The sequence below is a fragment of the Mesoplodon mirus genome (assembly GCF_964341445.2).
Source record: "Mesoplodon mirus genome assembly, chromosome: 2".
NCBI lineage: Eukaryota > Metazoa > Chordata > Mammalia > Artiodactyla > Ziphiidae > Mesoplodon > Mesoplodon mirus.
The window spans coordinates 150,600,099-150,627,428 of record NC_138977.1 but is presented as its reverse complement, the minus strand read 5'-3'; the positions used below and the strand labels follow the sequence as shown (position 1 = coordinate 150,627,428).

The 27,330-nt window shown below is 37.2% G+C and overlaps 1 protein-coding gene across 24 annotated transcripts in view; it reads left to right on the top strand.

The window, feature by feature from the left end:
- The window catches only part of ANK2 (ankyrin 2), a 710,377-nt gene that overhangs the window by 513,117 nt on the left and 169,930 nt on the right, over positions 1-27,330 (top strand). For all 24 annotated transcript variants that reach the window (XM_082640892.1, XM_082640897.1, XM_082640904.1 and 21 more), the window contains 2 exons: positions 19,016-19,114; positions 21,297-21,395. In XM_082640892.1, coding sequence (XP_082497018.1) covers positions 19,016-19,114; positions 21,297-21,395 — 198 coding nt within the window. The remainder of the gene's footprint in view (positions 1-19,015; positions 19,115-21,296; positions 21,396-27,330) is intronic.

Sequence of the window (27,330 nt, the reverse complement as noted above, 5' to 3'; positions counted from 1 at the left end):
TAATTAAATGTGATTTACCCAGATGATCTAGCATATATGTCTATTAATTTTTTTGAGATTGGCACTTAAATGAAAATATCAGATTAAAAAAATTCTCAGAGAATTCTGAGATCCTCAAGAGCACATCCAAGGACTCCAGGCTGGGAAAAGCCACTTTAGATTAAATCCTTCTCTCACGGTATAATTTGCTCTTATACACGTTAATATTAACCAGCTTCAGCCTCGGAGAGTGCACTTTTCCTGATTGTGTTTCCAAAGGCTAGAGGTGGATGTAGTTGTACCTGACTTGTCTGTGCACTGACCACATTTCCTGATAGAATGCACAGTGACTGGATGAATTAAACAAAATCCTGGTTACCTCTGCATGGTACATACTATTCATTAGCTCATTCATTGCAAGAATATTACTGCAGTATCCTTTGCCTTGTGCTAGGTACTATATTAGGCGTAGAGGTTACAAAGGTGAATAGATTTGACTTTTGTTCATAAGAAGCCTTGTTGGGAAGATAAATAGAACACAAAATACAATCAATTGTGAAAAGAACCAAATTTTGTGATTGTTCAGAGGATAAAGTGACTAAGCTGGCTTGTGTATCACAGACAAACCTGAAATTGATACTGAATGCAATTTGCAGGAATCATTTTATTGGGTTGGCCAAAAAGTTTTTTCCATAACATCGTCTGGTAAAACCTGAATGAACTTTTTGGCCAACCCAATATTATGATGGAAAGCAGAGTGATGATGTGGTACTTGGAAGACTCCCATAAGCTAACTTTTCTTGTTTGATGGCTCCCTCCTCACTCTTCCCATATTCTTTCAGAGCCCAGCAAGCCAAATTTGGCTTATTTTTAATTAAAATTGTAAAAAAGGGGGATATTATTAATTATCTAATAACATTACTAGATTTTTTGTGGGTACCTGGAAATGTAAACTTGGTTCCTTGCACAATGCTTGGCATACATGTACAAAAAAAGTTTAGGTGAATAATTGATATTCAGTTATTATTAATTATTGAATTTAAGCTTTCTCTAGTTTACATTAATTTGAAACTCTGTGCCATGTTTTTATCTGAGTTTAATATTGTGGACAACATTCTTGTGTCTCACTAGAAGTAGGCGGACACAGCACATACTAGAATGAGCTGAGTGGAGCCATTTTAGGTTGCATGCTCCTGTCTTGCTTCCTTCCCTTTGAGATCCTGCTGCTTTTTCCCTCTCTCACTTCAATCTCACCCTTGGCCCCTGGAGGCACATCCACTTCAGGCTGCCCCACTAGAGGAGTTTTCTCATTTCATTTAAAATAAAGTTACTGGTTAATTCTGATATACATTCCTTCCCCTGTTTGCCAATCTTGATAAATTCTATGTCAGAAGAAGATCCATGTTTTTAATTCCCTTTTTTAAGATGAGTTGATTGAAATATTAAATGAGTCAGTGATAAATATACAAAGATGAGACTTCATCTAGTAGATATTTTCTTTAAATCTTCTGGAAATTATACTCTCATTACTTGTCATTTAAGAACAAAGAATTTTACTGTACTGTAAGTAACTTATGGGATCAACCAAACATAACCCCTTTCCTCCATTTTTAAGTTAAATTAAAACTAACTAAGCTTGGCATGGACATAATACTATAACTGTCTAGAATTCATTATAGAATTCCTTTCTAATTTTGACACTCTTAGAGATTGTAAGTCTAGAGGCCTAAAGGAAATAATTTTTCTCCTTAACTACTGACTTATTATCAGAGGCTAAGATATTTTTATTCTAAAAAATATCAACTAAGAGTTAATGTGAAATTGAGGTCTAAAGAAAGCAAAATAGAATTATAATGCAGAGCCCATAGGTTTTTTTTTGTTTGTTTGTTTTAATGGTAGGGGTTAAGAGTACAGTTTCTGAGCTAGAATCACCAGGTAGTTCATAACTCATAGTGTTCAATTCAGGGTTAAATGAGTTAATGCAATTAAAAGCTTAGATCTAAGCCTGACACATGAGAATAAACTGTAATAAGTTTTAGGTTTTATTTAAATAATTTGCTGCTGACTTTTAATGTCTAAATCTCTTTAAACCATGATTATTATAGTAAGTAGCTCAAATAATTTTCTGTCTTTGAGCTTCATGTTAAGTCAGATGTCTTGCTTTAACACATGTTAAGTCAAATACTAAAGAAATAATTTATCTATCATTTCTCATAAAATTAATTTAACCAGAGAAATGAGACCATGTGAAAATGACATTTAACTTAGGAGAGTTAAAACTCAGTAGTAAAATAACAGCTCTTTGAATTTTTGACAGGATGACTACTAAGAGACCAGGTTCCCATCTGCTTTTTAGGTTTCATTAGAATTCAAAATACATTTAAAAATAATCATTTCTGTCTAACTTAATAATTTTCCCAGCCCAGGTAAGCATTATATATTAGACCCAAAATACTCAATTCAAGAGTGATTTGTACATGCTCCTCTGTGGACTTTAACCATGGGGGAAGAGGCCACAAGCCAAGGAATGCAGATGGCCTCTAGAAGCTGGAAAAGGCAAAAATAACTGTTCTACCCTAGAACCTCTGGAAGGAATGCAGCCCTGCTGACACCATGATTTTAGCCCGGTGAAACTCAATGTGGACTTCTGACTTCAGAGTGCCATCTGCTTGTGGCCCCTTCCATGAAAGAAAAAACACTCAATTCAGCTCATCATCTTTAACCAGATCTCTGTGATAGAAAACAGAAAGAGTTAGGAATATGTGTGAATTTATTACTTTCTGCATCTAACCACGAAATCATATATCTTACATTTGTAAGAGTCCAAATAACATAAACATACATTACTTTATATTCTTTGTTTTTTGCATTTTTGCCATTTTATTTTATTTATATTTTTATTTATTTATTTTAACATCTTTATTGCAGTATAATTGCTTTACAAAGGTGTGTTAGTTTCTGCTATACATATGAATAGTGTGAATCAGCTATACATATACATACATCCCCATATCTCCTCCCTCTTGCGTCTCCCTCCCACCCTCCCTAACCCACCCATCTAGGTGGACACAAAGCACCAAGCTGATCTCCCTGTGCTATGCAGCTGCTTCCCACTAGCTATCTGTTTTACATTTGGTAGTGTATATATGTCCATGCCACTCTCTCACTTCATCCCAGCTTACCCTTCCCCCTTCCTGTGTCCACAGGTCCATTCTCTATGTCTGAGTCTTTATTCCTGTCCTGCCCCTAGGTTCTTCAGAACCATTTTTTTTTTTTTTTTTTAGATTCCATATATATGTGTTAGCATATGGTATTTGTTTTTCTCTTTCTGACTTACTTCACTCTGTATGATAGTCTCTAGGTCCATCCACCTCACTACAAATAACTCAATTTCATTCCATTTTATGGCTGAGTAATATTCCATTGCATATATGTGCCACATCTTCTTTATCCATTCATCTGTCCATGGACACTTAGGTTGCTTCCATGTCCTGGCTATTGTAAGTAGAGCTGCAATGAACTTTGTGATACATGACTGTTTTTGAATTATGGTTTTCTCAGGGTATATGCCCAGTAGTGGGATTGCTGGGTCGTATGGTAGTTCTGTTTTTAGTTTTCTCAGGAACCTCCATACTGTTCTCCATAGTGGTTGCACCAATTTACATTCCCACCAACGGTGCAACAGGGTTCCCTTTACTCCACACTCTCCAGTATTTATGGTTTGTAGATTTTTTGATTATGGCCATTCTGACCGGTGTGAGGTGATACCTCATTGTAGTTTTGATTTGCATTTCTCTAGTGATTAGTGATGTTGAGCATCGTTTCATGTGTTTGTTGGCAATCTGTATATCTTCTTTGGAGAAATGTCTGTTTAGGTCTTCTGACCATTTTTGGATTGGGTTGTTTGTTTTTTTGATATTGAGCTGCATGGGCTGCTGTATATTTTGGAGGTTAATCCTTTGTCAGTTGCTTCATTTGCAAATATTTTCTCCCATTCTGAGGGTTGTCTTTTCATCTTGTTTATGGTTTCCTTTGCTGTGCAAAAAAGCTTTTAAGTTTCATTAGGTCCGATTTATTTATTTTTGTTTTTATTTCCATTTCTCTAGGAGGTAGGTGAAAAAGGATCTCACTGTGATTTATGTCATAGTGTTCAGCGTATGTTTTCCTCTAAGAGTTTTATAGTGTCTGGCCTTATATTTAGGTCTTTAATCCATTTTGAGTTTATTTTTGTATATGGTGTTAGGGAGTGTTCTAATTTCATTCTTTTACATGTAGCTGTCCAGTTTTCCCAGCACCACTTAATGAAGAGGCTGTCTTTTCTCCACTGTATATTCTTGCCCCCTTTATCAAATATAAGGTGACCATATGTGCGTGGGTTTATCTCTTCACTTTCTATCCTGTTCCATTGATCTCTCTTTCTGTTTTTGTGCCAGTACCATACTGTCTTGATTACTGTAGCTTAGTAGTGTAGACTGAAGTCTGGGAGCCTGATTCCTCCAGCTTTGTTTTTCTTTCTCAAGGTTGCTTTGGCTATTCGGGGTCTTTTGTGTTTCCATACGTATTGTGAAATGTTTTGTCCTAGTTCTGTGAAAAATGGCATTGGTAGTTTGATAGGGATGGCACTGAATCTGTAGATTGCTTTGGGTAGTATAGTCATTTTCACAAAGTTGATTCTTCCAATCCAAGAAAATGGTATATCTCTCCATCTGTTTGCATCATCTTTAATTTCTTTCATCACTGTCTTATAGTTTTCTGCATACAGGTCTTTTGTCTCCTTGGTAGGTTTATTCCTAGGTATTTTATTCTTTTCATTGCAATGGTAAATGGGACTGTTTCCTTAATTTCTCTTTCAGATTTTTCATCATTAGTGTATAGGAATGCAAGAGACTTCTGTGCATTAATTTTGTATCCTGCTGCTTTACCAAATTCATTGATTAGCTCTAGTAGTTTTCTGGTAGCATCTTTAGGATTCTCTTTGTATAGTATCATGTCATCTGCAAACAGTGGCAACTTTACTTTTTCTTTTCTGATTTGGATTCCTTTTATTTCCTTTTCTTCTTCTCTGATTGCTGTGGCTAAAACTTCCCAAACTATGTTGAAAAATAGTGGTTAGAATGGGCAAACTTGTCTTGTTCCTGATCTTAGTGGAAATGGTTTCAGTTTTTCACCATTGAGGACAATGTTGGCTGTGGGTTTGTCATATATGGCCTTTATTATGATGAGGTAAGTTCCATCTATGCCTACTTTCTAGATGGTTTTTATCATAAATGGGTGTTGAATTTTTTCAAAAGCTTTTTCTTCATCTATTGAGATGATCATGTGGTTTTTCTCCTTCAATTTGTTAATATGGTTTATCACATTTATTGGTTTGCATATATTGAAGAATCCTTGAATTTCTGCGGTAAACCCCACTTGATCATGGTGTATGATCCTTTTAATGTGCTGTTGGATTCTGTTTGCTAGTATTTTGTTGGGGATTTTTACATCTATGTTCATCAGTCATATTGGCCTATTGTTTTCTTTTTTTGTGGCATCTTTTGATATCAGAGTGATGGGGGCCTCGTAGAATGAGTTTGGGAGTGTTCCTCCCTCTGCTATATTTTGGAAGAGTTTGAGAAGGATAGGTGTTAGCTCTTCTCTAAATGTTTGATAGAATTCGCCTGTGAAGCCATCTGGTCCTGGGCTTTTGTTTGTTGGAAGATTTTTAATCACAGTTTCAAATTCAGTGCTTGTGATTGGTCTGTTCATGTTTTCTATTTCTTCCTGGTTCATTCTCAGAAGGTTGTGCTTTTCTAAAAATTTGTCCATTTCTTCCAGGTTGTCCATCTTGCTTGTAGTAATCGCTCATGATCCTTTGTATTTCTGCAGTGTCAGTTGTTACTTCTCCTTTTTCATTTCTAATTCTATTGATTTGAGTCTTTATGCTTTTTCCTGATGCATCTGCCTAATGGTTTTTCAATATTGTTTATCTTCTCAAAGAACCAACTTTTAGTTTTATTGATCTTTGCTACCATTTCCTTCATTTCTTTTTCATTTATTTCTGATCTGATCTTTATGATTTCTTTCCTTCTGCTAACTTTGGGGTTTTTTGTTCTTCTTTCTCTAATTGCTTCAGGTGTAAGGTTAAGTTGTTTATTTGAGATGTTTCTTGTTTCTTGAGGTAGGATTGTATTGCTATAAACTTCCCTCTTAGAACGGCTTTTGCTGCATCCCATAGGTTTTGGGTCGTCGTGCTTTCATTGTCATTTCTTTCTAGGTATTTTTTGATTTCCTCTTTGATTTCTTCAGTGATCTCATGGTTATTTAATAGTGTATTGTTTAGCCTCCATGTGTTTGTAATTTTTACAAATTTTTTCCTGTAATTGATATCTAGTCTCATAGCATTGTGGTCAGAAAAGATACTTGATACGATTTCAATTTTCTTAAATTTACCAAGGCTTGATTTGTGACCCAAGATATGATCTATCCTGGAGAATGTTCCATGAGCACTTGAGAAGAAAGTGTATTCTGTTGTTTTTGGCCAGAATGTCCTATAAATATCAATTAAGTCCATCTTATTTAATGTATCATTTAAAGCTTGTGTTTCCTTATTTATTTTCATTTTGGATGATCTGTCCATTGGTGAAAGTGAGGTGTTAAAGTCCCCTACTATGATTGTGTTACTGTCGATTTCTCCTTTTATGGCTGTTGACATTTGCCTTATGTATTGAGGTGCTCCTATGTTGGGTGCATAAATATTTACAATTGTTATATCTTCTTCTTGGATCGATCCCTTCATCATTATGTAGTGTCCTTCTTTGTCTCTTGTAATAGACTTTATTTTAAAGTCCATTTTGTCTGATATGAGAATTGCTAATCCAGCTTTCTTTTGATTTCCATTTATATGGAATATCTTTTTCCATTCCCTCACTTTCAGTCTGTATGTATCCCTACGTCTGAAGTGAGTCTCTTGTATACAGCATATGTAAGCGTTTTTGTATCCATTCAGCCAGTCTATATCTTTTGGTTGGAGCATTTAATCCATTTACATTTAAGGTAGTTATTGATATGTATGTTCCTATTTCCATTTTCTTAACTGTTTTGGGTTTGTTATTGCAAGTGTTTTTCCTTCTCTTGTATTTCCTGCCTAGAGAAGTTCTTTTAGCATTTGTTGTAGAGCTGGTTTGGTGGTGCTGATTTCTCTTAGCTTTTGCTTGTCTGTGAAGGTTTTAATTTCTCCATCAAATCTGAATGAGATCCTTGCTGGGTAGAGTAATCTTGGTTGCAGGTTTTTCCCTTTCATCACTTTAAATATGTCATGCCACTCCCTTCTGGATTGCAGAGTTTCTGGTGAAAGATCAGTTGTTAACCCTATGGGGATTCCCTTGTATGTTAATTGTTACTTTTCCTTTGCCGCTTTTAATAGTTTTTCTTTGTATTACTATTTGGTAGTTTGATTAATATGTGTCTTGTCAAGTTTCTCCTTTGATTTATCCTTTATGGGAATCTTTGCACTTCCTGGACTTGATTGACTCTATCCTTACCCATATTAGGGAAGTTTTCAACTATCATCTTTTCAAATATTTACTCAGTCCTTTTTTTTTTCTCTTTTTCTTCTGGGACCCCTGTAATTCGAATGTTAGTGCATTTAATGTTGTCCCAGAGGTCTCTGAGATTGTCCTCAATTCTTTTCGTTCTTTATTCTTTAGTGTGCCGAGTTCTCAGGCCATGGGGAGGAAGGGGTATGGATGCGGGGCGAGCCTGCAGTGGCAAAGGCCTTTGTGATGTTGCAGCAGCGTGATGGGTGCCGTGTGTTCTCCCAGGGAAGTTGTCCCTGGATCACGTGACCCTGGCAGTGGCAGGCTGCACGCGCTCCTGGGAGGGGAGGTGTGGATAGTGATCTGTGCTTGCAAACAGCCTTCTTGGTGGCTGCAGCAGCAGCCTTAGCATTTCATGCCTGCCCTTCTCTTTTTTTTTTTTTTTTTTTTTTTTTTTTTTTTTTTTTTTTGCTGTACGCGGGCCTCTCACTGCTGTGGCCTCTCCCGTTGCGGAGCACAGGCTCCGGACACACAGGCTCCGCGGCCATGGCTCGCGGGCCCAGCCGCTCCGCGGCATGTGGGATCTTCCGGGATCGGGGCACGAACCCGTGTCCCCTGCATCGGCAGGCGGACTCTCAACCACTGCGCCACCAGGGAAGCCCCATGCCTGCCCTTCTCTTGTGTTCGCACTGATAGCTGCGGCTTGTGCCCGTCTCTGGAGCTCGTTTAGGCGGTGCTCTGAATCCCCTCTCCTCACGCACCCTGAAACAATGGTCTCTTGCCTCTTCAGCAGGTCCAGACTTTTCCTGGGCTCCCTCCTGGCTAGCTGTGGCACAGTAGCCCCCTTCCAGCTGGTTCACGCAGCCAATCCCAGTCCTCTCCCTGGGATTCCACTGAAGCCTGAGCCTCAGCTCCCAGCCCCCACCTGCCCCGGCGGGTCAGCAGACAAGCCTCTCGAGCTGAGGAGTGCTGGTCGGCACTGATCCTCTGTGCAGGAATCTCTCTGCTTTGCCCTCCGCACCCCTGTTCCTGCACTCTCCTCCGCAGCTCTGAAGCTTTCCCCTTCTGCCACCCACAGTCTCTGCCTGCGAAGGGCTTTCCTAGTGTGTGGAAACCTTTCCTCCTTCACAGCTCCCTCCCAGAGGTGCAGGTCCCGTCCCTATTGTTTAGTGTCTATTTTTCCTTTTTTCTTTTGCCCTACCCTTCTGCGTGGGGATTTTCTTGCCTTTTGGGAAGTCTGAGGTCTTCTGCCAGCGTTCAGTAGGTGTTCTGTGGGAGTTGTTCCACATGTAGATATATTTCTGATGTATTTGTGGGGAGGAAAGTGATCTCCACATCTTACTCCTCCAGCATCTTGAAGGCGCTCCTCTATATTCTCTTTTAAATAACTATCTATAGAAGGCAAGGTGGAAACTTCCCCTTTTACTAGTGAAGGAACTAAATTACATTGCTAGTAATGGAGAGACAGAATAGGAACTCTAACATGTGTGTTCTCCACTATTCCACACTCCCTCTTGGAACTCCAGATGTGGATGTGGTTTAACCATGATTTGGCTAGTATTTTCAAAAAGAAGAATTCTTATTTGTCCCAACGTTATTCATCTTATTTGCATCACAGCACTCATCTAAAATGAAAATTATTGATTTCATAAAATTCAAATAAGCATATCATAAAAACCATTCCTCTCTTAGAATGCCCTTTGTGAGCATCAGCTTTTTTTACTTATTTGGTCTGAAACAACATCTTGTTTCCCCAAGATGCCTTCATGTCTTGGGTCTTGCCTAAACTTCCTTAGTTTTTTTTTTTGGAATCTAGAGAAGAATGTGTGCACATGCACACACACACAGGTGCACACCACATGCACACACACATTCAGGCATGTGTACACATGTGTGTGTATGTAAAGTTTCACCAAAGAAACCCCTCCAAAACAAAATCAACACTTGCCATCCTCAGTGCACTCTATTTTTCTTTGCTCTACTTCATGTTTTGAAATACACTGATTGGCAATCCATTAAACAGATTTTATGACGTACTTGTGCATGATGACCTACAGTTTGAAACACTGGTGTGGAGCTTAATTATTTTAGCTTTTTTGAAAGCATGAGTTTGGAAATCAGATCTAAGTTTGAACTTTTGCTCTTCCTCTTCTTGGTGGTAAGGATCTTTGGGGCAAATCACTTGGCTTCTGAGAATTTTAGTATCTTCATCTATAAAATATAATAATATATGTAAAATGTAAAATGTAATAATGATATCTATGTTATGAAGCTTCTGCTTCATTTGTTAAGTATTTATTTCTCAGCTCTCATAATCTTTCATCCTTCTTGGTCCTAGTTAGATTTTGAAGAATTTTCATAACTCTTTCTTCTCCCAGGCTAACTCACCATCATATTTAATGTCATTCTCCGTATGTGGGGGATTGTATGATTGAAACATTTGATGGGGTTAGACAGGGGAAAAGACCAGTGCTAAAAAGGGAGCTACCAGCCAGGAGTGCTAGATGGGCTTCCACTATGGTTGAAATGGAGATCCAGAAATAGACTATATAAAGTCGTATCTTTGAAGCACTCTTTTTTTTTTTTTTTTTTTTTTTGCGGTACGCGGGCCTCTCACTGTTGTGGCCTCTCCCGGTGCAGAGCACAGGCTCCGGACGCGCAGGCTCAGCGGCCATGACTCACGGGCCCAGCCGCTCCGCGGCATGTGGGATCTTCCCGGACCGGGGTATGAACCCGTGTCCCCTGCATCGGCAAGCGGACTCCCAACCACTGCGCCACCAGGGAAGCCCTGAAGCGCTCTTATTCTAAGCTTTTTCCCTATGAAATGACCAATGAGCCACCAAATTTCAAGCCTCATTGTAAATATTTTTAAATTGATGAAGACTTAGCAAATCCTCATTAAATATTCATCATTTTGGAATTAAAAAGAAAGCCTTTAGGATTTGAGAATAACTCACTAATAAAACAAGTTTCCTCTTGGGTCATCCATAGTTTGATTTATATATTAAATCAGAAATATTTGGACATCAAAGACACAGTAAGATCAGTTCAACTGACAAAAGTTGACGCGCGCTTTGCTTTTCCCCATCTTCATGAAAACTAAATACATTCTTAATTCCATCATAGTGAGTACTCTTAGTTTAGAGCAACCACCATGAAAGAGGTGGGAAAGTTGCAGATAGATTATGGATGAGTATACTGAGTGGGAATTGGATTGGGAATATGTAAACAGGTCATTTTCATTTTGAGTTTGATTTTTTTTCCTCCCATTATATAGATGATTCCTTTCACCAGTGTCATTTATGGTAATGGCAGAGTGAAACTGTAAACTGCATTTCATAATTATTTGTATCTCTATATGTGGGCATGTAGTTCCTCTTGAAAAGAGCTCCTCATTTAGGATGTCTCTGACACAGGAGCCCCGTTATGAGTGGGGGTGGGGTGGAGGTTAGGGAACAAATTTCACTTTCTCTTCTCTATTATTTTCTCGTTGATGTATCCATTTGCCCTCCATCTTTTTCCTTTAATATTTTCAAGAACTCATATTTGCAATTGCCTCCTTTCAAATATTTAAATTTTAATGTTATTAAGGAAGTTATATATTTAGTTGTACTTTTCTGACAGACTGGAGGACCCTTAATTCAACATGTAAGATTTGCAAAGTAGAATAGCCAAAGATTTGAAAAAATCATGGATGAGTATATGCTAGCACAGAGGTGATTTTCAATTGTTTAATAATAAATATTTGGGGGGCTCTCTGGGGACAGAAACTATGTCACTGGTCCTCCCTTAGAACCTAGCACCTAGAGCTGAGTACTTGGTGGGTAACTAGCAAATGCTTGTTGATTAACTGATAAGTTTATATTAATTACAGATTTGTCCTAAGATCCAAAACAGTTTAATGGATTTTGATGCAAGCATTTAAGTTTCATGTATTGTTAGCTGTATCTTCTTGAATCTGTTCCTCAACTTTTAAAAATGGACTAATCTCTACACTTTCCGTATGTGCCAGAAATGTAACCAATGCTCAAATGGTGGTATAAAATTTTTATTAGTTCTACCTGGGGTTTCATCCACTAGTTTTATATGATCACAGAAAAGCAGTCAATGGGCAAAATATCTCATAGAATCATCAAGAGAAATGGAGAATAGAGCTTATTGCAAAATTTGATTATAAACAAAATGTTATAATATTGCTTTATAAAAATTTAATAGAAGTGCTAAACAAAAAAGATAACTCTGTCCTTTAAGGTTGATTAATGTGCACATGGTTGTTTCAAAGTAGCCTTAAGATCTTATTTTTAAACTACATGGTATATTTAGACATTTTAATGATATTATATAGAAATAGAATTATTCCAAAAGTTGTAGATCAAAGTGATATCTTGCCTGGGACTCACAGATCTATAAGCCCAATCAATATTTTGCTCACAATAAGCCAGGTCAATGAATATTTCTTGATTGTTTCAAACGGCTCAAGTTCATATTCTTTTATCCACGTTAACTTACATAAAGCCAATATCAAAGACTTATCAGTAGTAGCCTGCTTTGGTTGGTCCCCATTCAGGATGCTGCCACAGTAATGATAGCAGGTGGCAGGCCAGCCCTGTGATCTCCAGGTGCAGGAGGACCTGTGGTCCTGGGCCCTGGTGCCAGCACCCGGGCAAGGGCAGCAAGGAAAGCTTGGAAGAGGTGGAGGCAGAGACGGCCCTGTTTGAGCAGGAAGTTCTGGGGCTCTGGTAACTGGAATCCCAACTGCTATGCCTGCTGTACCCCAGTGCCCATAGTCCCCATGGTAGAAGCGATGCAGTTCCCAGCAGTTCCTGTGCCTGCCCAATGATAGCGACCAACATACTGGCAGGTCCAACAGACTCTCCAGACCTGGGCAGTCACCATGGCCACAGTGGTTCCTCCCATGGTGGGTGACCCTCCCTCTGTGGTGTACCTCCTTTCCAGGTGCATTTGGCCCCCATGATTGGATTCAACTGGACTGTCCAAAGGCTAGAGAAGCCCTGTTCCTGCCATGAACAGCTGTGGCACCCACCACAGAGGGCTCCTCTCCTGTATCCAGCACTAGTCCCCCACGTGCTACAGAGAGCACATTCTGCTCTTTACTCTGCAGCAGGCAGTCCTCACCCCATGGCCCTGCTGCCCCCTCACCAGGCCCCCGTGGGCCCCCTTTTCTGCTTGGACCCCCACCCCCCCAGGACCACCTCTAATGCTGTCACCAATGGCTCGGTGTCCCGAAGCCCTTCCCTGGGTTCCATGGCTGCTCTGAGGCCTCTCCTAGAAGAGCCAGCAGCATACCGAGAGCTGGGCGTCAGCCTGGAGTTGATTCTGGAAGAGAAGGAAGAGGCAGTGGTGGTGGCAGCAGCTGGGCTGGAGGAGGCTAGGGTGCTGGTGGCTGTGAGGGCAGGAAGCACCCCAGCTGGTCCTGGTCTTTGGGTCCTGGCCACCTACCACTGGCCCTGACCATGGATTTGCCTGAGCCCCTGCCCCTCCTGCTGGAAGTAGTGTGTCAGGCTTACTGCCTCCAGCGCACATTCCTTAGCTCCTGGCCCCTGCCCCCTCGCCCTGGCCTTGTGACCCTCTAGATCCCAGAGTCCCTGGGTGAGGACAAGAAGAAAGGAAAGCCAGAGAAATTGACACAGCATTCTCACCGGCAGCTGGGAGCAGCTGGGAGGACCCCAGCCTGCTGGAGTGGGATGCAGATGGTTTCTGAATCTTCTGTGGGGATCTGGGCAATGAAATGGAGATGCCATCTTGGAACTCACCTTTAACCCCTTCCCCTTCCCATGCTTCTTTAAGGCTAAGGGGATCTGTGACAAGCGCACTGGCAGATCATGGGCTATAGCTTCTTCAGCTTTAAGGACCCCAGCAACTATGTGCGCTCCGTGTGTTGAGATGAATGTGAAGTACGTAGGCTCGCGCCCCACCAAGCTGCAGAAGAGCACGTAGAAGACCCGGAACCTGGGCCTTGAGTGCAAGAAGCAGAAGAAGAAATTGGGACTGAGATAGGGTCTGTGGCTGAGCACCCACACCCTCTTGGCTGGGCGCTGGCTGCTACCCACAGTTCTTTTTGGAAAACCCATAACTATCCACTCACCCATCCTCCCCAAAACCAGTTTCAATAAATTTATGTTCCTCCCTGCCCCGACCCCCCGAAAAAGGCTAAAGCAATGATGGGCACATAACTGGTGCTCATAAATGTTTATTTCTTTACCATCATCATCATTGTTTTTCATTGTCATCATTATAAATATTATTTGTAGATAAGACCATTAGACCACAGAGAGGTTAAGTGATTTGCCCAAATTCACACTTCTGGTTAGTAGTAGAGCAAGGAGAAGATTGCATTTCTTATCATTCCCATTACCATGTTATTCCTGCAGTTGACCACACTGTCTCAAAAAGAAAAAAAGAAAAAAAAAAGTAGTAGTAGAAGAAGAAGGATTAAAAGATAAAAAGGAAGGGAAGAAAGAAAAAGGAAGAAAATCCCCACATTCAGTCAATCACATACAAATGAGAAATATTTAAACTTTTAAAACCTTAAAAAGAAATATTTCCAATATTCTTTAACTCAGTGATAAGGATGTTCTTCCAGTGCTCATATAAATTCTTTTTACTGGGAATTTATTTATTTTCCTCCAGGTTTGCTTCAACAGAATTATAATACCAATGATTTTATTCTCAAACATACTGAGGATATTAACTTACTGCTTAGCCTACTATTTTTCAGATTTAATTAATTCTTGAATTTTTCTCTTAAAATTTTGTTTCTGATTTTTGAATCATTTAAAATTTTCTAAGTTTTTTCCAAAGTGTTGGTCAGTATTTTGAGTCACTGAGTAGCTAATTAGAATCAGCAACTCTGTCTATCAAAGTATGATTGCTGTCTATAAATCCTATCAGGTAGGGAATACATAAAACTAAGTGAGAATAGTACTTGGCATAGTGCTGTTTTTTTGTTTTTTTGTTTTTTTTTGCGGTATGCGGGCCTCTTACTGTTGTGGCCTCTCCCGTTGCGGAGCACAGGCTCTGGACGTGCAGGCTCAGCGGCCGTGACTCACGGGCCCAGACATTCCGCGGCATGTGGTATCTTCCCAGACTGGGGCACGAACCCGTGTCCCCTGCATCGGCAGGCGGACTCTCAACCACTGCGCCACCAGGGAAGCCCCATAGTGCTGTTCTGAGATGCAAAATCACTGACAATTTTTTTTTGCCATGAAGTATTGGTGGCACAACATATATTCAATATATACACACTCACTAGTATACTGTAATTCTGATATTATTAAAAATGAAACTAAACAAGACAAAAGCAAAACCAAGTAAAAAGACGAGAGGAATAAGGATGTGTGTTACTTAATTCCAATGGATACTGAATTTATTCTGTATTTCCTCTAAACTTGTGAAAAAAGACAAACACATTGAATTATGCAATTTTCCTAAATTAAAGATTAGTGAGAATAATCATAGTGGCTTTTCCTATTACTAAAATTTTTCCTGCTATTGAACTCAACAATAGTTCATCAAAATAACCCATCTAAAAATAGACACAAGGACATAAATATTGCTCAAATGGACATTGCTTGTATCTGCCTTATGTAAAAATCAAATTCGTAACATTTTATGATTCCGTGAAGCCATTTCTGTAGAGAATAGAGATAACATGTCCCAGGTATGTTGCTTTTTGGTGATCTCACTGAATGTCTACTCTGATATTAATCTAGGAGAATGAATAGTTAATGTTTCTGTTAAATATGAGTTTGCCTCAGAACACTTTTTGGCCAGAGCTCAGTAAGCTCAGTAAGCTCATCATGGGTGTTCTAATAAATGCAGAAAGTGACAATATCTTCTGTTTTGATATAAAAAAGGACCTATGTGCCTCAAATACCATATGTGTGGGAGGCATTACTGGGAAAATACTAAGCCCTGCCCTGTATTTGAACCGAAATACAAAAAGTCTGACCAGTTTTGCACGTCTACCTCCTTCCCACCCCACATCCAACAAAGTGAAAAATATCTAACAACAAAACATCCTTTGGAATGTGGGCCAGTATTGGTAATTGACTGTGGAAAGCTAAAGAGCGTTAGCGTAGCTCCTATGGGGAATTTGGTTTTTAGAAGTATGATCTGAGGGACTCACCCAAATGGGTTAACTACAAAATACATTCTCAAAGAGTTAGCTGAGCTGTACTATTAAGTAGGTTTATTTATCACTTTCTATTTTAAACATGATTAATTTATATGTTAGCTCATATTCACAAGATCAAACATTTTGGTGTTAAGTCCAGTTGCTGCTGAGTTGCTTTTTCTGATAACAATTACCCAACATATTCAATTGCTAATTAAATATATTTTGGGTTAGAAATTCTAAAACCAAAACATTAGCTTAAAGAAAGTTGCTTGTCTTCTGTTTCCTACAGCTGAATGACATGAATTCAACGATATGATAGCAGTCCCAATTTGACTGTATTTTAAAAGAAGGCAGCTTAAGAATTTACATTTATAATTAGAATTTCACCTATTATCATCTGTGTCTTTATAATCACTCTAGATTTGGTAGTATTAGTGTTACAGAAATCTTTTTTTTTTTTTACAACTTTATTGGAGTATAATTGCTTCACAATGGTGTATTAGTTTCTGCTTTATAACAAAGTGAATCAGTTATACATATACATCTGTTCCCGTATCCCTTCCCTCTTGCATCTCCCTCCCTCCCACCCTCCCTATCCCATCCCTCCAGGCGGTCACAAAGCACCGAGCTGATCTCCCTTGTTACAGAAATCTTGAAGACATATGTATATCCTGAATTCGATTTACATATTATAGACAATTTTGTTTCTGAACTATTCCCTCATATAAAAAATTTAAATCATATTCTTAATGACTTTTTAAATAAATTGCAACTACATTGCAGTGATTTGTAGTAGGATCTTTGTGCCCCCCCATAAAGGTACTTTGTCCTCATAAAATTCTTTTAATTTAGATCCCAGCCTTGTAATTAATTGAGAAGAAAGCTAGCCAATTATTGAGAAAATGTTCTATCCTGTTCTGCAGATTTAAATGTTTTCTGTTTGTGTTTTTGTGTGTGTGAAAATGAGGTTGGCTACATTTTGAATTCATGAAAAGTCTGGAGTAAACTAAGAGAAATAGTTTGGCATTGGAGTCCTCCTTAGAATAATGTCTCCTGAAATTTTTTAAGTTAAATATATATTTGAACTTCATAAGTTTTTAGATTGTGTCAACTATATTCTATTTGAGATGGTGTCTTGTTACCTTTGTTAACGTTTTAAAAAGTTTTTGTCAATATTTATTGAAACATGGACACAGTAAGTTTAGTGTTCTAACAGTGTGGTCTACAGCAAGTTAAAGGTTTCAGCTGAGCCGATGCTGTAGTGACGGGAGTAATATCTCCCAGAGGGGAGATTGAGAAGAGTATCGCAAATGCTCTAACCTTCAGAAAGTTAGTCACTCATGTAATCAAATAAAAATTTACACCTTTAAAAAGTCTTAATTCTCAAACCTTTCTATTTTAAATTTCATAGAAAGTTACATTCAGAATGCACTGTTGAGATCATTTTCAAGCCAGTCTAGGGTAGGAATTGAGGAAAAGGAAAGGTAACTTATTACAAGAAACATCTTTAAAAAAAAGAAACATCTTAAAATGCAAAATTATTTAAATATTAGTTTGCTAGGCTATTTCAACAATTCCCAAGGATTGGAACATTTGATTCTTACAGACTGAAAGAATGGACCCACTCTCCAAAACATTTAAGCAATGGCTCATGATACAGAGTAAAAGATTTCTTACTGTAAACAACTTAGGAAAATCAATAAATGTCATGCTGAAGAATATATAAAGTAAAAAGATATCGGGAAAGTTAAAGGCTCTTAACTTATCAGGCTTAGTTAGCTCCTTAAAAATTCCTGCCCGGGCTTCCCTGGTGGCGCAGTGGTTGAGAGTCCGCCTGCTGATGCAGGGGACACGGGTTCATGCCCCGGTCTGGGAAGAGCCCACATGCCACGGAGCGGCTGGGCCTGTGAGCCATGGCCGCTTAGGCTGCGTGTCCGGAGCCTGTGCTCCGCAACAGGAGAGGCCACAACAGTGAGAGGCCCGCATGCGGCAAAAAAAAAAAAAAAAAAAAAAAAAAATCCTACCCAACGGACATACTGCTTTCCCTTCCTTATTTGTTAGAATGAGTTTACTGTTCGTGAAATAGATTACCTCTGTATAAATCAAATACTTCCTGTTGCCAAGGAGACTGGGTGTTGAGTAATTAACTCAGAAAACAACTTTAAAATATAATGCTTTCCTTGGTCTGGTAAAGGGAGTGAAAATTAATTTTCTTTGTGGAATCATTTGTGTACAGTCAACACCATTGACATCATTTGCATACTAGTAGAATCCAGGGATCATAAAACTTCATATTTTTCAAGTTTTTATTATATTGTCAATTCATTTGTTAAATTTTCTAGGAATATACATAATCATAAATTTCAAAATTTAATTTAATAAATGATAATAATAAATTTAATTCTTATCATTTTGTGCCAGTAAATATATGGAAACCATGACATGAGTGTATTAATAGTACTGAATACAACTTTGTCAGCTACTCAAAGTTAAATGTTGGTGACAAACCGGGACCATGTTTTGCAAAGAAGAAAAACAAATATTACTTTATTCTTGAGTCACATGTAAAAGCCTGAATACTTTTCATAAGAGAACCATTAAGTATAAGATATACAATGACCACAAATTGGAAATTTACCATGAAGCAATTTGTACTTGTATTTGGTTCTTCCTATATGTATGACAAGATCTGCTTTCAAACTTTGTCAGTATAATATATGTAGATACCATATTTAGTGAAATTTTCAAAGAGTTTTTTCAGTGCTATGGTGAGTAATGAATTTTTCAGGAATTTAGATAGATGGGAACCAGATATTACAGTCCTATCATAGATTATAAGATAAAATTTTGAAAAAAAACCCTCAAGACAAATTAGTGACATAGTGCTAAATGTTTTTTTAAGTACAGTGTTGTCCTTACAAAATTGTTTTACCTTAGAATTTGTCCTATGACACTAATTACTTTTTATGAAGAGGACATTTCTCTCCCATTTGTTAAAAAAGTAAGATTTATTTAAAGTTCTTTATGTTCTAGAAACTACAGAATTTTATTTCTGGCTGACACAACAAATGATATAGAGTTGCTCTTTTTCTTTCCTCATTGGAAAAGTATTTAGATATTTCTTAGTCTAAAAAGAAAGTTTGTTGAAATGAAGTGGCAGATCCACATTTCTAATGTGGATAATATCTTTGCCTCTCTGAATCAAAATCCCTAGAAATTAGTCTCTCTGAAATTAATAGTTTCAAGCTAATGCAAAAAGAAAGAGAAAATGAGGGGATCCGAGTCTGTCCATCTTCTGGGTTACATACTTGCATAAGATCAGCCACTGTCTGCCTCATCATTACTCCACTTCTGAGGCCTTGTTTGTTTCTCTTCTCAGAATGGACTCAACGCTCTCCATCTGGCTGCCAAGGAAGGTCATGTGGGGCTGGTTCATGAGCTACTGGGAAGAGGGTCTGCTGTGGATTCTGCCACTAAGGTAATGTTTATGCTAGTAGGATTTATTTCCTTGGAAAAGAGGAAATGATTTAAAGCTTCTCTTCCCGGGTTATACATTTCAGAGGTTTGCTGGAACACCAAAGATTCTTAACAGTGCAGAACTGAAATCGAAATCCTGTCCATTAAACTTTGCAGAGTTTGAATGGTTTCGTTTAGGGACTTATCAGAGACTGAAGAATTCTGTATCTCTAGTTTCTAGTATTCTATCTTTTTTCCTTTGATTCACAGAGAGACTAGACTAATATAATCCTCTGTAGACAAAAGCACCTATTTTCCCAAGGTTAATTCATTTTTTAAAATAATTGATATAATAAACTTCTCAATGAAAATGAATAAATAATATTCATGCTTTCATTAAATTGTTATATCTTTTAATGTATTCATTTAACTTGGTAAGAGAATATACAGATCCTTTATACTCTAATGGAAAAGGGATTTGGGGATCATGGATTGAATTATTAGGGTAAAATTAGATTTTGTCACTGTAACGTGTGTTTGTAAAGAAATCTGACTCATTTTTAAAGGAATTTACAAGATGCTTGGTATACTACGACCTGTTACTTCCTTGTTGATACTTCTTTTGGTTAAATATATTTGAACATTGTCTTTGGGGGATCATTTCAGAAGCAACAGGTGTTTTAAAAAAATGTCAGTGGTGACAAATCTTTATCTTTAGAAGGTGAACTTTTAATTTGGAAAAAAAACAGTAGCCAATCAGAATCACGCCATTTGACCAGGGCTGCAGTGTGACAGTTTGGTCGTGGGAGATGCAGAGAGAGGTGGCAAGCACTCAAACCCCCAGCCTGGTCATTAGTCTAATCAGGGATAGACAGAAAGAGCCCTGGAGTAAATTAGGGATATGGCCAGTTAACCTGGGTTTCCAACACCTCATACATAATTGCCAAAATGTAGACTGACCCTGCTCACAGTATAGTGTACAGCAGTTCTAGTGGAAATTCAAAAACGAAAACAAACGAAGAACTCTTTGGCAGTTCCAAAGATGTTAAAATATGTTTGCTTTGCAAGAAATTGCTTACTTTAAAGAGAGAATAAACATTTTTATTAACATTTCCCTTGACAACATGAGATAAATGTTAAACAAATATTTAAGAATGTCAATTTGAATGTATATCAAATTATCTGCTTCCCCTGAGTTGCTCATAATAATATATTCATTAAACCAATCACTCTTTATTGCTTAACTGTTTATTATCATTTGTTTCCTTTCCTTTAAACTCTGTTGATGTTTTAAAATATAGGTTCATTTTTAATCACAGATTACAATTGTAGAATTTTAGATCCAGAAAAATATCTCATTAAATCTCCTCATTTAAAGAGAAGGCAAGTAAGTCTTCAAAATAGTATGAGTGGATAAAGGCCCACAGTGAGTAGGTGGCAAAAAGAGAACTAGTGTCCAAAATTTATGGCTTTGAATGTATAGATTTGCTTGGTTTTTATTTTTCTTTTTGTTATTTGTTTTAATCCCATGATAGGCATCTTTCAGTCTCTTAGCCTATATTTTCTTTTCATGATAGGTTTAAATTATTTTTCATTTTTGTTTGGTACTGTTGATGATAAATTTTGATGTAGCAAATGGTAGAAATTACTGGTAACATTGTATAGTTCATGTGAAATTTATTATTTTATTCCCCAAATATTTTGAACAACCGTGTGCTCCAGTGACTCGAAATACAACTGTGAATTGTCAATTTTTCTACCACTGAAAATTCCTAGGTTTCTCTGCAAGGTGAAATAAATTCAATGGTTCAGATAAACTTTTTTTTTTTTTTTTTTAGTTTATATTATCTTGGGGTAGGACTCTTGTGGTAATAACGTGAATGGTAATATCGTCTCTCTCTCTCACACACACACACACACACGCACGTACACACATCCCAGATTATATGATTCAGTAAGAACTCAGTCTTTTCATGTTCTTAACACTAAACTGGAATTGTGCAGGATAGAAAAGGAAGACACTGTATGGGATGGCCAATGTTTTGATGGTAAAAATTATCTTTTCCCAAGGTGGGCTGCAATCTTGATAGAATGCCAAGTTTTAACCGCTTCAAATCATCAGCAAAATTGAAAATACCTGTACATTTTGATTTCTACAAAATTTGGAAGCCTCCAACATTTTCCATTTTGTTTCTCCAAAACAGAAAGGAAATACTGCTCTTCACATTGCATCTTTGGCTGGACAAGCAGAAGTTGTCAAAGTTCTCGTTAAGGAAGGAGCCAATATTAATGCACAGTCTCAGGTATTACATTCAGATTTTCTCTTATATAAATGAATTTAACTTAGAACAGCCTTGTGAAATTGATTTAATGGGTTTAGCCAGCTGTTGGGTAGATAGATTCACTATAAATGCTCTGTGATTTATTTCAGGCAAGTTATTTTATTAACTCATGCCATGACATTTCTTATTTTCGTGATGTGTCATCATCTCCCTCTTTTTTTCTAGCTTCTTTTTTATTTTTATTTTATTGAAGTATAGTTGGTTGACAATGTTGTGTTAATTTCCACTATACAGCAAAGTGATTCAGTTATACATATATATACATTCTTTTTCATATTCTTTTCCATATGGTTTATCACAGGAAAACCATATAGAAAACCATTGAATATAGTTCCCTGTGCTATACAGTAGGACCATGTTGTTTATCCATATAGAGATATAATGATTTGCATCTGCTCATCCCAAACTCCCATTCCCTCCCCCACCACACCACCCCCTTAGCAGCCACCAAGTCTGTTCTCTATGCCTGTGAGTCTGTTTTTGTTTCATTGATAAGTTCATTTGTGTCATATTTTAGATCCCACATATAAGGGATATCATATGGTATCATTTGATATCATTTGTCTTCCTCTTTCTGACTTACTTCACTTAGCACATCATCTCCTCTTAATATAACTGAAAATTTGACAAGTTCACAATCTATCATTGTCTTTAAGTGCAAAAAAAAAAAAGAAAATATAGTGTTTTTTTCTAGAATGACAGTGATGTCTGTGAAAGATGAATTATTCATGCAAGTTATGTTGCTCTATAAAAGTATTTTCTCTTCTTAAATTTAAAAAATTCTCAAAAGATTTGTATTCCAATGGGAAATCTGCTATAAAGTGGGAATCACACTACTTTGGGTACTTCGCATGTAAAATATGGTTTTTACAAAGCTCCTAAGGGAAAGGAAAATTTGAGACCCACAGCTTTATGATGCATGTAATAACAATTGTATAGAATAGGGAATGATATTCTTAAAATGAAATTAAGTACAATTTTAAAAGAATAATCAAAATACATCATACTATAAATTTGATCCCTATTTTTTCTCTGATTGAAAGGGGAAGAAAATATTGCTTTGCCCAAAGCTTTACTCTTAGTATCTGTTATATATTTATGCAGAAATTGAGGTGCATATCTTTATAATCAAATCCATTTCTTCTATTTTTTAAAGTTTTTCGCCTTTCTAATAACATAGGCCACACCATGCAGGCTATTGGCAAACAAACCAGTTCCTCTCTATCCATTCTTTGGGCCTTTGAAGGCCTTTGTATAGGAATATGTGTTACCTATATTGTTCATTCATTCGTCGTGCAGACATGACTCTACTTGTATAAATGGCACAAGTTCTGGACCCATAAAATACCAATGGGGAAAAGTTAGAAACAGCCCTATTTTCTTTGACCTTAATTATAGGGAAGAATCTGTTTAAATTATGACAGACAAGACATTATCCATTTTTATCTCTATAATATCATGCTGCTTTGAATAACCACATTTTCCCCTTACAACCCACATTTTTAGTTAAGTGTGCATCAATATTTTAACATTTATTGAGAATATGCCATATTCTAAAATCTTGGTTAAATGAAATTCTTTAAAAAATTGGTATCATTTGTAAAGAACTCTGGTGTATTCTATAATGTATAATAGCATCTTGGGCTTAGAGACATAGGATACTACAAAATTGACTGTTCCAAAGTAAGGGATAAAAATTTTTCTTTACAGCTGGAGAACATCTTTTTGCTTTAGAACAGAAGTTCTCAAACTTTAGCCTGTGTCACCTGCAGGGCTTGTTAAAATACATGTTTCTGGGCCTCACCTTAGAGTTTCTGATTCAGTTCTGGCTAGGGACCTGAGAATTTTCATTTCTCACAAGTTATCAGGTAGTGCTGGTGCTGCTGGTCCAGGGACTATGCTTTGAGAACCTTTGATTTAGAGAATGTAAGAGAAAACTGAGTGTAAGAATATCGCAGTAAGAATGTTTAAATATAGATTCAACTACATGCATGAATCAGTAGTTTGTGTTCTTAAAAAAGCATGGCAGTAAAAGCCTTCCATTGCCCGTAGGAGGTTACTTTTGACAGGGAGTTCACATATGTGTTGGTGCTGTTAATATCTATAAAAAGAGCTTGGTTACTTTCCTCAAAATGACTAGTTGAACATAGTGATTTCATAAAAGTTGACAGGTATCTAATGCTGCAAGGTAAAAACTTGTTAAAAATTGTATCAGTTGTTATACTGTTTTATTAGACATTAGATGCTTTGGAGACTTTTCAAGGAAAACAAGCTAAAACCATTTAATCAGTGATTTGCTTTCAGTGTCAATGAGGCTGTTCTTCATAGTCACAATCATGCCAGATAATAACAGATCTTAAAGGAAAATTTATATTATCGATGAGATTAAAATAATCTTTATTTGTACTGTACTCAGTTAGCTCTATTTAGATTATATTGTAGGAGATCCTGACAGATAGTTTCACACTGATTTTTATATTGTGAGAAAGTTTTAATTTATACTGTAAGAACAATTAGTAATTAAAATTTAGGGTGTTTTTCTAAATGCATAAGTCATATGATAAGACCTGTAACATCATTTGCTATTAAATTTAGGTAGCCATCATTAACAATTAACACAAATTGTTATTACTTAGAATAGTTTATAATTTAATAATTGAAATTAAAATGCAGGAATTTATATAAAAGAGGTTGATTATTTTGCCCTGTGTGTGGTCAAATTCCAAAGGCATGGTTTTAAGGATTGTTGAGGGGGAATGTGAGCCCCTCTCTATGTATGATTCTTGGTGGTGGTGTCTTGTTTACGATACAAATTTCTTGTGTGACAACAATGAATGTCAGGTGAATGGAGGAACCATTGGCATAGGAGCCATGTTCATGATAGTTGAATAGTCACTCCTTTTGAGAACCAGAAAAAGGGCATAGGAATCCCAGATGCACAACATAAATTCTGAAGTTTGTACTCAAATTATACCTTCTCCTACATCTTTTTAAGAACATGATACAAAGTGGGTGCAGAATACTCTGTTATTATAGGAACGTGAGTGACTGCATAGTAGTTTACATTTGACAAACTTTCGAGTTACTTGGAAATGGAGCACTAAGGTTATTGTTGAATTAAGAAGGTAGGAAACTCTCTGAAAAGCTCCAAGGAACAATCACTCAGTAAACATTTACAGGCTCCTAGGTTATGGAGATGTACGCCTCTATGGAATTTTTCTGCATTCTCTACGTAAGCTATGAGATCCATAGGAGACTGACCTTCAACATGGCACAGAGCCAATTCTGGTAGGCAGTGTGCTTAATTCATAAAGAATTCCAGTATACTAGCAGGAGCAATTTAAGTGTTTTAAATAGAATCATGTGACTGATACAATGACAGTCAAGAAATGTTTAAGTTTCTGTGCTCAGTGTGGTAGCAGTGTAGTCTCTACTGAGTCAGCTCTTGGTGTGATTTTTAAGCCTTGCCTTGACCATGTAGCTCTCTGGCTTGGTTCTTTAGTCTCCTGGATTTAATGGTGTGAAGATCTCATCAAGATCTCAGTGAAAGCTGTTTTGGTGGAATAATGGGGCGGGAAGTCAAATTAGAGTGATTTGAGGAATGCTATTTGCTTTGAAGGTGTTTGCTTGCTTTCTGAAAAACACAGGCACGTTCATAAAATTTAAGCGTGTTAACATCCTTTAAACAGTCCTATATAAGTAACGCTGGAATGCTTTCCAGCTATCTGTGCAGACATTTGTTTGTCACTTTTGTAACCTGTAAACCTATTAGACTTGGCGATATGACTTTAAAAATTGTTCCTATTATATATTATCAAAGAAATTATACTTTGAGAAGGTTTTAATAATATTCTCAGAGTGATGAGTTTCTCTAAATTCTTGTAGACTTTTTTGCCTGTTGATATTTGCCCATCTCAGGTTTATTTTTTAAATGGATAGTTACAGTTTCTGCAAGGTGGTAAACTTCTTGGGAGCAGATAATTTTTCTCGTACTTTATAGTTTTAGGATTTGGCACAGTGTCTTGCTTACTTACAACTGGAGGCTAAACATATGCATGTATCCTCTTCATGTATAAGAATTAGCTTTGGTGCGTATTCCAGTCATTCCTAACAGTAGATGTTAATATTAATAATAGTACAAATAATAATACCGGCTGCCAGGCACTGTCTGTGGTGCATTGTGTGCATTATGTCTTTTGATCTTCATTGACTCTGTCAGTATTGATGACAGACTGAGACAAAGATGGTTCATTTACCTGCTCATAATTTTCTTCTCCAGGCAAAACTGCTTCTCATAGTTCCTGTAACAGTTCTACCTTCACTACAGACCCCAGAGAATAATTTTTAAAATTCCTCTTTCTCTTGGCCCAAACCCTATTTAGGTCCAAGTAAGCTGATTCTTCTGAAGTAGAATCCATGCAAAAGGTTTAAGGTGAAAAATTTTTACTTGGTACTTTTTGTGAACTATAAACGCTGTATCTCTGCAAAATGTACAAAGCATGAACCAAGTGCTGTTTCTTCCAAGGAAATCTAGCCTGAGAAATCGCCCCTCTTTAATCTTCTCTACCAAAATTTACTTCTTGTTCCTCGTATATGAGTGTATTGGTTTTAGATCTTTATTATAGTGTGCGTATATAAAATTATTAAAATCAGAACGACCGCTGAAATATAACAAAGTGACTTAAAAATAGGTATTTGGTTTTTGATTTTACAAAGAAAACTGACGTATGTTATTTATATTTTACCACAGCTTATAAAGCAAACTGGGTCCTAGAATAGGTGATATCTCCATACAGCTAAGTGAAACTGTGGAACGTGGGGAGCATAGAACTTGCGGTCAGCTGTAGCTCTCTATCTTTTACCTTATTCAGTGGAGCCTATGATGTTTGAGTTCTCTGACAGTTATATAGAGAGAGGAAAATGTGATTTCATGAGAAGAAAGGATAGGCTAGAAGCTCTCATGAGACTGATTTAGAAGTATACGTCCAGGGAGCTGAGTGTTGCTTGGAATAGATTCCAGATGCCAAAGAAATACAGCCCAATTGTAATATCTTGCACTTAGACTCTTAATTTTAAAAAGTGTTTTTATGTGTTCATTAATCTCATTTTATCTTCATAATGATGTGAATCAGCAGTGATTATTCTCATTTTGGATATGGGGAAAATTGAGGCACAAATAAGAGAACCAAGGTCTTATAAAAAATTAGCAATGGAGCCACAAACCCAAATGACATGGACCCCTCCCTTCCAAAAATCCTCAGCATACTTCACTGTTTCCCAGGAGACCTTCTGTCTCCTCTAGGGAGGTCCAAGACCCTACTTACATCCTACTTACATCCCACAAGAGCCAGCTCTATGGCTTAAATGCCATCCATTCTCTCCTGGTCTGTCCACTCAGATGCTGGGGATACTAAAAGCATTTCACAGAAGCTAGACAACTAGCAAGTAAGGGGATTCATTAGCACTGTGAACACTCAGCCATCCATTTTCTTGGAGTGTTCTCTTACCAAACAATTTTTAACACAGGGAAGATTATACTTTCTGAAATGTGGTTTGTGATTGTTTTGATTCATTTTTATTCTCTCTGTCTACATTGTTCTACTTTTTCTTGGAATTTCTTATGTTTTCAATCCTTTTATGAGGATTTCAGGAACACTATATTTTTCTTTTTATTTTATTTTGATGGTAATTAGTCCAAATAAGATATTCTGATTTGGTATTCTTGATACCATATTTTACTGAATTTACTTCTATTTTTCTTGAATCATTTTGCCTATTTTATGCTCACTACTCTGTGTTCATTTACTCCTGGAAATTTTATTCCAGAAGAAGACTTTCCTATTTGTAACACAGACATGATTAGGCTGTTATTTTATTAGCTTTCAGATGTTCAGAT